The sequence below is a fragment of the Peromyscus maniculatus genome, chromosome 21, assembly GCF_049852395.1.
Source record: "Peromyscus maniculatus bairdii isolate BWxNUB_F1_BW_parent chromosome 21, HU_Pman_BW_mat_3.1, whole genome shotgun sequence".
In the NCBI taxonomy this organism is placed as follows: Eukaryota; Metazoa; Chordata; class Mammalia; order Rodentia; family Cricetidae; genus Peromyscus; species Peromyscus maniculatus.
The window spans coordinates 72,499,480-72,514,124 of NC_134872.1; the positions used below are offsets into that span (position 1 = coordinate 72,499,480).

A 14,645-nucleotide genomic window follows, 5' to 3' on the forward strand; every position below is an offset into this window, starting at 1 on the left:
CTGCGAGCTGGAACCAATTCCCTTTCCCGTCAGCAAGCAGCGTAGACAAGTGTGTGCGAGCCACGCGACCCCGCGCCGGGCAACTGGCCCGCGCCCTGGCTTTTCCCCCACCCTCCACCACCCCAACCCCTCCCCCCAGGGCGCTCCAAAGGCGGAGCGGAGGATCGGAGCGCGCGGCGACAGCAAGAGGCGCCGCGAGGGCGGGCCGGGGGCGGGCCGGGGCGGGGCCGCGACGGACTGCGGAGACGCGGCGGCGCACGGGGCGGTGCAGAGCGTTCTCGGCGCTGAGCTTTGCGGGCGGGTGCGGGCGCGCGCGGCTCTGGGGCGCTGTGGCGGGGGCCGGGCTGTACGCTAGCCAAGCCGGGGACCGGGGCGGGGAGCAAGCACGGCGCCGCGGAGGCCCGGGGCCCGCGACGCTGCGCACAGCCTGGGCGCCGAGTAGCCGGGCCGGGCCAGAGTGCGGGCGGCAGCAGCGGCGGCGGCGGCGGCGGCGGCGGTGGTGGCGGCGGAGCAGCTGCGCCCCCCGCCCTCCCAGGCCCGGCGCCCGGGCCGCCGGCGATGGTGACACATGCGGCGGCGGCGCGCCGGCGGCAGGACCATGGTTGAGCGCGCCAGCAAGTTCGTGCTGGTGGTGGCGGGCTCGGCGTGCTTCATGCTCATCCTGTACCAATACGCGGGCCCGGGGCTGAGCCTGGGCGCGCCCGGTGGCCGAGCGCCACCCGACGACCTGGATCTCTTCCCCACGCCGGACCCACATTACGAGAAAAAGTACTACTTCCCGGTGCGCGAGCTGGAGCGCTCGCTGCGCTTCGACATGAAGGGCGACGACGTGATCGTCTTCCTGCACATCCAGAAGACCGGCGGCACCACCTTCGGCCGCCACCTTGTGCAGAACGTGCGCCTCGAGGTGCCCTGCGACTGTCGGCCGGGCCAGAAGAAGTGCACCTGCTATCGGCCCAACCGCCGCGAGACGTGGCTCTTCTCTCGCTTCTCCACGGGCTGGAGCTGCGGGCTGCACGCTGACTGGACCGAACTCACCAACTGTGTGCCCGGTGTGCTAGACCGCCGCGACCCAGCAGGTCTGCGTTCGCCCAGGTGAGCGCCCGCTGCGGGCGAGTGTGATGGCGGGGGCGGAGCGGGGGGGGGGGGTGGTACCCTAAACCCCGGGCCAGATCAGCCCTCCTTGCTCTCCTGGGGCCCCTTCCGATCTGCCGGCTCATCTGTCCCTGCAGCTGCTACTCCTGACCTCTGATCTCTCTTTTCACCCTCTCTTCCGTGCCTTTTCCTCACCACTGGCCTGGCTGCGCAGTGCCCAGACTTCCTCCTGGGTCACCGCCCGCTGCCCTCTGTCCACCCCACCTACGGTGTACTGCTTGGCTCGCCTAAAAGATAAACCTCCGGACTCAAGGTCCAGCCTTGGGTCTAGAGGCAGAAAAACAGGTGTGTTTGTGTGTGTGTGTGTGTGTGTGTGTGTAGCCCCTACCTGTCTGGTACCAGAAGTGGAGCCCGAGAAATGAGGTCCCTCTTTTCCCTGCACCTGTGGTGTCTCCAGGTCCTCCAGTGCCTGCCAGCCTGGGGAGGAGCTGCCAGGAAAGGGGTGGGCTCTGGCTGCCGGTGTGTGCAGGTAGAACAAAGGCCTGTGTGACCCGGGCTGAAGGCGGGGAGAAGACAGCCCTACCTGGCCACCCCAGCCACAAAAGTGGAACAAAAGCGTCGGGTTGAGGGACTGCCTTCCCTAGAAATCTATCCGCCATCCAGGTTAGGGATAGCTGAGATAGTTAGGGCTACTTGTGCAGCCAAGGTCCTTCCAGCAGGGCCCTAAAGTCTCCTTGTCTGGGGGGAGTGCTGGTGAGGGGGTCAGTGGGGTTGGGGCAGCCCCCCTCCCCCAAGAAGCACTTTGTAAAGTTAAGACTGTAGTCCTGTTTCTGTTGGTGCCGGCTGGTCCTTCCCGGATCGTTGTGCCCCCCCCCCCCTGAACCCACCCCACCCCAGCCCAGCCCTGGAAGGGCCAGGATTTAGGGCTTCTTGCCTGCCTTTGTTTCTCTCCCATATTCACTGTAGGACTGAATTTACAGATGAGCTAGGAAGTGGGCGTGGGCAAGTCTTGGCTGATGTCGCTGTTTTCTTTGGTTACTCTTGGGGCTTTCTGGTGGGACTGGGACCCTCCAGGGTCCAGCCAGCCTGGAGCTGTTAATGGTTCACAGGTCTGCTTGCCTTACAACCCCGAGTCCATTTCCCCAACTGTCAGAACACTAGGATATTAGAGTTGGGTAAAAGATCTATGTTCTTTGGCCAGACACGCTGTGCCCCCACCCCTAGGAGTTCCCAGTCTCAAGGGACCCTACCCTAGACCCAGAGTCCCCTTTCCAGGCAGCTGCTTCCTGTCCAGCAGGAGCTCTACTATGCACACGTACATGTTCCAGGTACAGGACCCATTCCATGGTTCAGCCATGCTATGCTAGATGGAGCAGCCGGGTCTGGCCATAGCAGCTGTCTACTTGTCAACCAGTCAAGGCTGTGGGTGCCCGGTGCTGGGCACTGACAGACCCCAGCAGGCTGGGGGAGGCCATCTCTGTCTGCAGGATGTGGAGGCAGGGACAGGGGGCATCCTATTTACGGGCAAACTCTGCATGCTGCTCTTGGAGCTGTAGAGAGGCCAGAGCTTTGGGGTGAGCCTACCCATCACGGATGATTATTGGCCACAGATCATAACCAGGATGCTCTTCTTGCAGGCCAATGGGTTCCCAGGGGGAAGGACCCCAGTGCCCCTTGGCTAGAGTGTGTCCCAGAACGGAGGCTCAGGTGGCTTCCACGGCTGTGAATGAGAGGAACAGGGGAGGTGGATGGCACCGGATGCTCTGCACAGGCCTGGGCTGCCTGGAAAGGGTGTGTGGGGCAGGGACGAAAATGCTGCGTGGACTGCTAACCCCCTGAGCCAGCAAGTTGCTGACTCAGCAGCAGCGGACTGGGTGGGGGAGGGGCCTCTAGGGCCCTTGGTTCCAAAGCCTCTGACAGTGCCACCCAGTAGGTGATGCTGGGTTCCTCTATGTCTGCCTCACCCCATTTGTTTCCTTTCTAGGCACTAAGTATATAGCCACCCCACCCCCAACTAGCTCCGGAGACTTTTATGCGTTGACCTCCTGGCTGTACCTGAGTTCCCCCACTGAACCCTGTCTCAAGCAGGACCTGTATGCCCATCTGCCCAGGGACCCTGCTGCTGCCTGCCATTGTCAGGGAAGGGGCTGAGCCCATGATGGCAGGGAGGCTGGTGTTGAGTGGTATTCACTGTCCCCCATCCCCCCCCCCCCAGGCTGTTCCCTCCCAGACTCCTTGTGAACTGGGTGAGGTGGGTCTTCTCTTCCTCTTCTCTTTGCCCTTGGGGTTACGATAGAGCTTGGACAAATGACTCTGCCCAGCAGCTCCCAACCTCCCCAGGGAACCAGCTGCCTGGGGCTGCTCTGAACTGGGCACACATTTGGGTGACCAGCGGGGTTGGACAGGTTGGTTACTTAACAGCAGCTCTGGTACTTCCTGCCTTGGTGGGGGGACAGGTGTGTGAGGAAAGCGTTGGAGGTTCCTGTGGCCTCTGTCGACTACAGATGTCTCACATCTGCAAGCTGTGTGCTTCTAAGACCGGCCTGGAGAGATGTGAGAGTTGCTGGCTGGCCTTGGACAGATGGAGCTGCCAGGGGGGGGGGGGGGTCGTTACCAGGGGCCACTGGCACCTGGGCCAGCTCTAGTGTGAGGATGTGCCTTCCCTTTCTGATGAACACAGCAAGCCTCTGGGAGCCGGTAAAGCCCACAGTTGGTGGCTCTGGGCTCAGTTTGTGACTTCATTAGTGACGCGGGGTGAGGGCTCAAGGTTCAGGTGCCATTCTGGGGTGGTACCTCGTGGGTCTGGAGTCCTTATAGTAAGAGTCCTCCTCTCTGTTGTAGCGATAGTTTTCTGTGACTGAGCAGGAAGCAGGTGTAAGGTTGAAAAGAGAAGCCCATATCCCCTCCACGGTTTTGTTTATGTTGAAAGCCCCAGTGTCGTGGAAAGCGCAGACTGTGGCAGCTGTAGCCGGGCCCTCGGTGGGTCCATTCTTAGCTGCCCCACGTGGAGAGTTGGAGCGGTCCCTTACTTCACGTCCGCAAAGAATGAGTGCCCAGTGGACACGCCGGTGTGCAAATATTTCACAAAGCTTTGATTTCCTTTGGAAATCCATCTGAGTAGACTATCTGAAAGCTCTGGAGAGCGTCCCTGTTAGTTTACTCTTGGAGACATCCATGCTTCGTGCCTTCTTCTAGCCTGTGCCCTCAGAGTTCCCTCCCAGCTCCCACCTCGCTGGGATCACAACTGTGGTTTTACTAAGTTTTCTCGGGCTAGAAATGTAGCTCCGTTAGTAGAGGGTTAGCCTAGCATGCAGGAGGCCCTAGGTTCTAGCCTAGTACCACATCCAGCCAGACATGGGGGTGTACCCTTCTACCTCCAGCACTCTAGGGAGTGGGGGGGGGGTGTCATAAGGTCACAGTCATCATTGGCTATATAGTGAGTTCCAGCTTGCACTAGGTCTCAAAAACAACAGTAACAAGTTTTTCTTTCCTTTCTTTATGTCTTTCTTCCTTTCTTTTTTTCATTTAAAACCTAGGCCCCAACTTGGAAGTCACTCTTATTAAAAGAAAACTATAATTACATTTTGCGTGTGTGTGTGTGTGTGTGTGTGTACACCTGCCATGGACCCACATCAGAGGTTAGAGACCACCCTTTGGAAGTCAGCTTTCTCCTTCTACCCCGTGGGTCCAACGGATCAAGTTTTATGCCTGGCATCTTTTATCTATTGAACCATCCATCTTACTGGCTCCCCAAAGTGTGTGTTTGTTTGGGTTTTTGTTTGTTTGAGCAAAAGGTACTTACGTTTTTTTAATGCAAAGCCCTGCCCTAGCCATACCATTGAGGCGGCATGGCCTTGCAGGGAACAGGCCTTGCCGTGTCCTGTCACCCCAGATGCTTCTCCGCCCACTTAGGGACATCTACATCAGGGATCAGAGGACAGTCTGGGGTGCTGGTGAGGTAGCGCTTGTCCCTGAGCTCTTGGTGGTCATCTCAGTTGGCCCTGTGGCTTTCTGGGAGCTCAGTCCCCAATGTGATGATGATTTTTGAGGCTCCGAGCCTTTGAGGCTCCCTTTTGAAGGGAGCCTAGGTGATGCAGTTATTTATCTGAGGACACCTTCCTGAGGAATAGGGAGATCCAGCCCAGTTAGTTCCTGAAAGAGTGAATCTGGGCCTTTCCACGGTTGCTCCGCGGCTTCCGGTCCAGCCACGTGCTCTCTCTTGCACGCCGTCCTGCCCTGATGTCATCTGTGCGCCACAGGGCCCTCACTAACTCGGAGCTGCTGCTGGCATCATATCCTTGGACCTCTAAGAACTGAGTTAGTCAGCTTGGCTTTGGAAAGCACCCAGCCTCGGGGATTTCATTACAATGGAAAAAAAAAAAAGTATGAGATAGTCCTCAACACCCCATAAAGCAGGTGTATGAAGATTGGCCGAGTTCAACCCATCCGAGTGTCTGAGCCTGGAGGGCCTGGGGCAGCATTTGGATATCTGTCCATCCTGAGCCCTGTACGCCAACTAGCCCTCATACTGTCTCCTGCCCCCAGGGGAATGATTGTCCCAGGTAAGAAAGGCAGCCATAGATTCAGGGTATACAGGCTTCCCATACCTAGACAGAAATGTACAATTTGACATGAAGCCTGAGTCATCAGGCTTACTAGAAACCTGACGGCCTTCGCCCTAGGGCAGGAATCAAGGCATGTTCTCTTGGCTCTGAAAGGGAACACTGGTGAAGTCTGCTGACTGACCATCCGCAGCGGCGGAGAGCAGCTTCGAGCAGCGTCCCCTGCATGGCTGGGCTGTTCTCCAGTGATTGAAAAGAGTAAAACATGAGAGGCCGTGCTTTGGAAAACAGTTACAGAGTGAGGGGCAGGTCAGATCATCAGGCCAGGCTCTCCCGACCCACTGAATAAATGGTATGCACTGGGGGGGGGGGGTGGGGGGGGGGGAAGGGGGCAGGTACCTCTGCCCCTCTTTTCAGGACCCATCAGCAAGGTGACGGGACGCATGTTACTAAGTGTCTGTCATCTTGTAAGACTTTTTTTTTTTTGTCTTTTGGGGAACTCAGTTGCCTTTTTTTCTCCTAAGTTAGACTTTGTTATTTTGCTTTTGTTTTGAAGGGAGAGTGCATGGGACTGGCAGGGGGAGGGGAAGGGAGGGGAGGGGACTGCCGGGGCAGGCAGAGGTGTGTGTGTGTGTGTGTGTGTGTGTGTGTGTGTGTGTGTGTGTGTGTGTGTGTGTGTGTGTGTGGTGCCAGCAGGAGGTGACCTGGGCAGCATCGGACTGGGTGGAAAACCCTCTCCTATCTGTACGGGTTTGCAGGATGTGGGGGGGGGGGCTATACCTGGTTCCAGAGGGCAGTTCCCTCTGGTTTAGGCATGTTGCCCAAAGCTGGTCACAGAGGTGAATGGAAGCAAGAGATACTTGGAGTACTTGGAGTTAGCCTAAGTGGAGAGAGCTAGCCCAGCTGTTAGTGTCTCATCTGCCTTAGAATTCAGGCCAGTCTTTGGCTGGCTCTCTTGAACTTCTGGTCTTGTTTGTCCCCTGAATAAAATGCCCCTTCCTGCTGTGGTATTGTCCCAAGTCCCCAGGGTCTGTTACTTTGTAGGAACGGCTTATACATTTGCACACACAGGAGAGAGCTGACCTCTGACCCAGAGAAAAGACTCTCCAGCTTCCAGATAGTTTCCACGGGAGACAATACATCCTGCTGCAGCCTTGGTGGGAAGCTGGGGCCTTGCAAAGCCAGCTTGGACAAGCCTTCTTCCCTCGACCGTCCGCCCTGGTGAGGCCAGGCCCATTGTGTGGGCACTGGGAGCCTGGCTGGTCCACACCCCTTAGCAGCCTTTTCCTGCTTCCAATCTGCACTCCTATTCATCCCATAAACGTGTGTAGTGGAGGCTTCTCTAGCCTCTGTGGCTGGCTTGTGCTCTGTGAGTGAGATACCATCCAGGCAGTGGGACCATTTGGAGGCTTCCCCCATTATTCATTCATTGGATTCACTGAGCCACGGGCTTTGGCCTGGGCAGCCTGTCACAGGAAACAACCCCCACGTTCCAGGAATGTTCAGATCCTCTCTGTGAACAGGGCTTGAGCACCAGGGGAGAGAACACACAGTAACCTACCTGCGTGCCTGCCTGCCTGCGCATGACCTCAGGGCACGCACGTGTTATGTGGGGTTCCAAATTGGACCCTCGAGGCTAGAGGGAGCCTCTTGAGCCAGCCTCTTCTGCCTTGTGGTCAGAGCCAATGTGGCTCTGGGAATCAGTAAGACACGTCTCCATCATAAAGATGGAGATGACCGGCCACCTTTGGGGTCCAGAGAAGGACAGGTGACCTCATGGTGCATCCAGCTCCAGATTGTGCCCACATCTTGTGGGAGCCATAGCCATTCATGACCGATTGAATTCCACAGTCCGCCAGCAGGGAGGGCCCAGCTCCCCATCTGGAAAGCAGGCTGTCTGTGGTACCCTGGTGGGCACTGCTGAGCAGGGCTTGGTGCATATACATGGGGCTTCGGAGAGAAGCCACTCCCCACAGCCCGGCATCTGACTCAGCTTTGAAGGCCATGAGCCTTGCTACTGCCTCTGTTTGTTTACACGGAGAACGTTGAAAGGCCCAGCAGCAGGGACATCAGAGCAAATCAGTAGTAGTCTGGAAGGACAGTCAATTAGACTGGGGAATTAATGGTTTACAGACCTGTAAAGCACAGAGGTCAATGGCCAAAGTCATCGACTCCTCCTTCCCTCTCCTGGCAGGCCTAAGCCTCTGCCTCCGAGGGCCAGGCTACCCCAGCAAAAGCCCTCTCCTAGCTAGTCAGCCAGGCCACTCCTCAGAAACTGTGCTTGCCCTGGGGACCCTGCCAGGCCCGCATCTGGAGTCAACAGTATGGGGTCCAGTTTGGGCTGCTGCCTGCCTGGACCACTCAGAGCCTCATTTTCTGTCTTCACTTATTTCCTCATGAAATGGTGAGAGTCCAGAGCCCAACAGGGCTCAGGTGGTAAGGTCCCCTGGGTGCAGTGGGCCAGGAGGTGCTATGGCTGCCCATCATCACGGAAGCCAGCTAGGGAGATGGAGGAGAGCAGGAGCTGGGAGTGGCGGGCATCTCCAGGACCATACGGAGGTGAGGGGCCCAGGCTTGAAGCTGGTCCCACCAAGGACGATCCCAGCTTTGCCTTCCCTAGGCTTTGCAGCATCTGTGCCCCGGTTCCCCTTCTGTAAATGGTCACCTTGACTGCCTGCCACGGGGGTAGACGAGAACCTGCACATACAGTTCCTCCAGGGGCCTGTCTATTTCTTCGATGGGCTACGGGGAGTCCTTCCACTTCGGGGGACAGAAAAAGGGCCTCCAAAGCCAGCTCTCGACCTTGCTCTGTGACCTGGCGGGATCTGAGGCCGGCAGCTAAAGCCCAGGCAGGGTCTAAGTAGCAGAGGATGGTCTTGAACTGATGTCCTGCCTCTGCCCTCTGAATGTTGCGATTAGAGCCATACACACCTCCATGCATGGTTTATTCAGTGTTGAGGACTGAGCTCAGGCCTCTGTGGGTGCTAGGAAAGTACTCTGTCAACGGAGCTACATCCCTAGCTCAAATGTGGAGCCTGGGATTGTATCCATGGCCTGACTCCCCTCTGTTCTGAGACATTTGGCAGAAACTGAAGGGGGGGGGCAGGCAGAGTGCTCATTGAAACCTGGCACCCAAGCTCTAATCAGCCCCACGGGAGAGTGCAGGGGTGCAGTGGAGAGTGGGGTTATGTTCACTTCTGTCCCGATTGCAGGCCCAAGATGGAGTCTCTCGGCATCTGCCCCCGCCCTGCCGTCTCCTATTTCATGATTCTCCTGTCTTCCTTTTACTACCTAGCAGCCAGGCTACCTCTCCCTTAAGCCAAACGCTAAGCTGTTTCAATGTTGCAAACTTTCTAGGCCCTGTATCCAGCTCTACGGACTTGGCCTCCTGCCGCCCCGCTGTCTGTGCTCAGCCTGTCTCTGAGGTCTATCCTTGCCGGTCCATGACATGCATATATAATCCATCCACCTCCCACTTCAGCCCCATGGCTGTCTAGACACAGCTCCTGTTTTCTGGGCTTTGTTCTGCGAGCAGCCTGGAGGGAGCTTCATTTCATGTTGCCTGCCACAGCCCAGGTTATTAAAACTGCACCTCTTCGTGGTCCTCGATACCCCTTCTAGTAAGACAGAGCGGTCCATCCTCAGCCCTCAGCAGGCCCCTGCAGACTTAGGCATGTAGTTTATCTGCTATGAAATAAGCGTCAGTGGCCTTGGTGATCAACTGCCTGCCGCCGGGTAGTCTCTCCTGTGTGTTGACTGCTGAGGCTTTCTCTGCCGTTATCTGTGCATTTGGCTTTGGTTTTCCCCTGTGGGGTTGTTTATCCTCTCCCTGTTGGCTGGTTGGGTCCTCTGTGTGTCTTAGGCCAAGTTCCATGGGTGATCTGCCCAGCAGATGTCACCTCCAGCATGCCCATCCACCTTTAATGTAGCTCTAGGCTCTTGGCTTGCATGGGCACTGCAGTAGCCAGAATCAGGACAGCTCAGGCACCCTCTGCCCTGTCGCTGGGACCATGTGTACACATGGGGGAGGGGGTGTGCCCGCTGACCTCTGAACCCCTCTGGGACCTTGCTGATAGAGGCAGTTTCCGCTGTAGGCCTAGATAGCCAAAGAAGTGGACAGATGGCTGTTTTATTACTGTGCTCCCAACAATGTAGATACCCCAAGCTGCCTTCAGAGGTACTCAGTAGGGCCAGGGTACACAAGCTGAGCCAAGGAAGGCCAGGTACTGCAGGCCCTATTTATCAGGGTCTGAGTGGAAAGAAAAGGCCTGAGAGCTAAAACCAGAGCCCGGAGGCCGCTGCTTGGAAAACACACAGGCTCCATCTCTATGCATGGGAAAGTGGCCCTAAAAGGCTCATCCATGTTACTCACAGCCTGACCAGGACCTTGGGCACCGCTTGTCTGCATCTGGTACCTGACCCTCCTCCCCTCCCCATCCACAGTCAGTACCATCTGCTGCAGCCACACCCAAGGCTGCCCCCTTGCATGATGCCGTTTTGTGGACAAGCTCTTACTTAGCTCTGTCCTCCCAGGGGAGGAGCTTATCATGGATGACCCACACACACTCAGCCCCACCCCCAGATGCCTCACCCCACCAGTGCGGGACAAGAGAGCCTGACAAAGTGGCATACACACACACACACCCCAGTATGAGAATTAGAACGCTCTGGGGCTTGCAGAACCCAGGGGACAAATGTAGGCAGTTGCTTTTAGCTCATGGGCAGCCAAGGAGAGCCTCTCCCTCCAAGTCGGCACTAAAACTCTCGTGTAAATATTTACCTCTCTGGAGCTTTGGCGTCCTTGGAAAATAAGGAGTAGAGAACACTGAGTTTGGGTGTTTGCGTCACCACGGTGAGAAGTGAGATGGGTGTCGTTTCAAGCAGGGAAATTGGGGGTGTAGGGTCTAGTGTGAGTCTTCCTGAATCATAGACCTTAGGGAAAGCTTTGTCACAAGCACTACCAGAAATGGGGGAGGGTAGCAAAGAGTGACACTGTAGGGAAACCAAGGCAGATAGGAGTCACACGAGTCCTGATTGGTCTTACTAATGAAAACCTGGAGTCAGATATCAGGGTAAATGCTGAAAGGTCAGAGAGACAAAGGAGCAAGTCACAGCCACCACGTCCTACCTTAGCTTAAAAAGAGACTGAGCTCCTGTCTCCTCCCGCCCTATATTCATTCCTCTCTCCATCCAGCCGTATCACTTCCTGCCTCCACCTCCCTAGTGCTGGGATTAAAGGTGTGAGACCCCAAGTGCTGGGATCGAAGGAGTGTGCCACCACTGCCTGGCTGGGTTTCTCTTTTAGACTGGATCAATCTCGTGTAGCCCAGGGTGGCCTTGAACTCACAGAGATCGGTCTGCCTCTGCCTCCTGAGTGCTGGGATTAAAGGTGTGCACCACCACTGCCTGGCCTCTGTGGCTAGCTAGTGGCTTAGCTCCGCACCCTGATCTTCAGGCAAGCTTCATCTGTTAGATCATAAGCAAAACATCACCACAGATAGGCTTTGCCAGGGTGGATGGTAAATGATCCCACTACAGCCCTTGCTTAGTACCTGGCTTTCTTCAGTCCTCATCATTAGGGGCCCCATTCTGTAAACAGTAAACTGAGGGACAGAGAGCATGAATAAATTGTCACGTAAGGTCATCCATGGCAGAGCCACAAGCCTGTGGTTCCAAAGTCCCCTATATCTCTCTCTTACCCCTCCCCAGTGACAGGCAGCAAGGTGGTCTCCCCACCAGGGGATCTAGGAGTCTGCCTCATGCCAGGGTCTGGGACCCACCATGCTGCCTGTCTGCAATGGGGGTAAATATAGCTGGTCATGGTAGGCCTGTCAGAGGCCTGGGATAATGTGAAGGACATGAGTGGAGGTCCCTGAGTGGCCACCAGGTTCCCATAGAATCTAAGTAAATGGATGGTTGCACAAGTTCATTAAGTGTGATATGGTGACTTCCCAGAGATCCAAGTTAGGGGGATGGGAAAGCTGATGGTCTCCCTTGTATGGAGAGGCCTTTTTGTTGTTGTTGTTGTTGTTGTTGTTTTGAGACAGAGTTTCTCTGTAGCTTTGGACCCTGTCCTGGATCTCGCTCTGTTGACCAGGCTGGCCTCGAACTCCCAGAGATCCACCTGGCTCTGCCTCCCAAATGCTGGGATTAAAGGTGTGCACCACCACTGCCCAGCTTCTAGCAGCCTTTTTAAGTGTAATTTTTAAAGATTTATTTTTATGTATTTATTTTATTTGTGTGTATGACATGTGTGTTTCTGTGTGAGTATATATGCCCAGTAGGTGTGAGTGGATTCGGAGGCCAGAGGAATGCATTGGATCCCCTGGATCTGGAGTTATGGATGGTTGTGAACTGCCCAGTGTGGCTGCTGGGAACCAAGCCCAGATCTTAACTGCTAGCCATTTCGAGCCTCTAGTTACGTGCTGAGTGTGAAAGTCAGAGGACCACTTGCAGAAGCCGTTCCCTCCATCCACCCTGAGGGCTCCAGGCATTGAACTCTGGGTGGTCAGGCCTGGTGGAGAGTGTTTACCTGCTGAGTCACCTTGGAAGCCCGAGTCTAGAGGTCTCTGATGAAGAGAGAGGCCCTGCCCGGGCTGGGGGTGGGGAGAGAATAAGCCACAGGGAGAGTGGGTTGCAGCTTGTCTTTGTGAACAAAGACTTCAGTGGCCACGCGGTGCACGGCCTTGAGGGGCTCCGGCTTCCTCTGCCACCTCTGTCCCCGTGACAGGTGCGGGTTGTTTTGCTCGTGCAAGCCCAGGCGAGGCTACTTGCCAGCCCGCCTCCTGAACTCTGGGAAGGTTCACTGCCTCCCCCATCCTGCTGTTAGAGCCATCAGGAAGTCGAGTCCTGGACAGGTTTTTGTGCCTTTGCTTTCCTGGAAGCATGGCTGGCAACATTTTGGCCCAGCAGAAAATGCAGCTTCTATAGGGGACCAGCTGGCTGTAGTCACGTGGGTAGAAGAAGGGCAGGGATGGGACCAGTGGGCCATTTGATGCAGAAGCACATCTCTTCATAGCCTCAGCTCTCAGGGAGCTGGCTTGGAAAGGATCCAGAGCGCATCCCAGCAGCCCAGGATTGCTGTATTAAGTAGGGTTTTTAGAGGAGAAGAACTGAGTGTGTGTGTGTGTGTGTGTGTGTGTGTGTGTGTGTGTGTGTGTGTGTGTGTGTGTGATGAAGGGGATTTATTAGAGTGTCTGAGCAGTTGACATCAGACAGTATGCATGCTGGAGAGGCTAAGAACCCAGCAGCCCACTTGCTGCTGAGTCTAAGAGGCAGATGCCTCTGAAGGCCTAGAAGATTCCTAGAGCATCCTGGGTCTTCAGTCTGTGCTGGAACCAAAACAGGCTGATGCCAGTGAAGAATGGCAGCCCCACCAGGAACACATGTAACCCTGGACCAAGGAGTGAAGGCAGACCAGCAGGCAGCCGTGCTGTTCCTCCGACCTCTCTATATCTAAGCCGTCACTGGGGGATGATGGGATAGTCTTCTTCCCCCAGTTCCTGGAAATGCCTTCATAGACCTTCCCAGAGATGTGTCTCTTTGTTGAGTCCAGTTGCAATCAAGTTGGCAATCAAGATAGTCATCACAGGAGGAAAGATCTTCTGGCTCTGTCTGCAGCGCGTGGGTGTGTGCATCAGGTCAACCTCAGGTGCTGTTCCTTGGGTTCTGTCTGCCTTAGCTCTGTTTTTTAATTGATGAAGTCTCTCACCAGCCTGTAGCTCCATAAGTAGGCTAGGCTGGCCAGCCAGTGAGCCTCAGGGACCTGTTTGTCTCCGCCTCACCTCCCCAGTCCTGAGATTACAAGTATGTAATTACAAGCCACCAAACCTGTCTTTTAAAAATTGGTGTGTGTTAGTATGTGCACATGTATGTGAAGTTGTATATCTCTATGCACATTGATGAGGCCAGAGGAAGGCATCTGGTGTCCTGCTCTATCATCCTCCACTTATTCCAGGGGCTCTCATTGAGCCTGGCAGCCAACAAGCCCTGGTGATCCTGTCTCCTCCCTCTATAGTGCTGGGGTGAGAGGAATGGGTGTGTGTGTGTGTGTGTGTGTGACTTTTCAAAAGAATGCTGACAATTGGAGCTCCGTAGCCAGTATTCAGAGGTGTGCGTCTTAAGTTGATTCCAGATGTGATCACGTTGACAATCAAGATAGCCATCACAGGAAGAACGTGGGTTCCTCACTTTGCTCACAGATGTTCAGAAGACTTGGGGGGGAGGGGTAGAGGCTATGCAGCCAGGACTGTGGCCTCTTCCCACACTACAGCATCCTCCCTGCACTCAACACTTTTTATCTGCGAGTGAGCACCATGTGATCTCCACCTGGCACAGGCTCCTAGGCAAGAAACTATGCTTGGGGGGTGGGGGGGATTTGAACCTGAGCTGACTGTTAGCTGAGCGGGCCCCTCCAGGCCCTGTCACCCGCTTTCATTCTCTGTATCCTCCCTTGGCCTCAACCCTGCTGCAGTTAAATCACTGTGTCTGTCCCCTGGCCCAATCCCCCATCTCTTTTGCTGGTCAAGATGGGACGGTGCACGGTCTTGCCTTAGTCCTGTCTCACAGTGTGCAGCACTGTGGACTGCGAATGACCCTACCCTTGTGATACATCATCGCAGGAACTTGGTCAGGTCGGTAGTGGGGGCGGGGGGGGGGGGGGGGGCGGGGCTACCACAGAGCCACGGGGTGATGCCTTCCCCGCAGGGAGTGGTGCTTGGTCCTAAGAATGGAAGCAGGTGGCCATCCCTTGAGGAGCCAGAGGCTGAGCTGTTCCAGGGTGGGGTCCTCTAACTGAGCTGGACGTCAGTGGGCAGCTGCTGCACCGCTGTGCTGCGAGGACTCAACCAGGACACAGCCCTCCCCGTCCAAGGCCCCCCGAGGTAGAGGCTTTTCCTACCCCAGCTGCAGGCAGGAAAACCACTCAGAGCTGAAGGACTCACCACGGTTCCAAGCTGGTCTTTCGACGACGATGTGCTTGCCCGGGGG

At 56.0% G+C, this 14,645-nt stretch overlaps 1 protein-coding gene across 1 annotated transcript in view; it reads left to right on the forward strand.

Moving 5' to 3' along the window:
- Window positions 1-354: 354 nt before the first annotated feature.
- The window catches only part of Hs6st1 (heparan sulfate 6-O-sulfotransferase 1), a 42,620-nt gene continuing 28,329 nt past the window's right edge, over window positions 355-14,645 (forward strand). Inside the window, exon 1 of the mRNA XM_006987276.4 lies at window positions 355-1,095. Coding sequence (XP_006987338.2) covers window positions 569-1,095 — 527 coding nt within the window. The 5' untranslated portion in view covers window positions 355-568. The remainder of the gene's footprint in view (window positions 1,096-14,645) is intronic.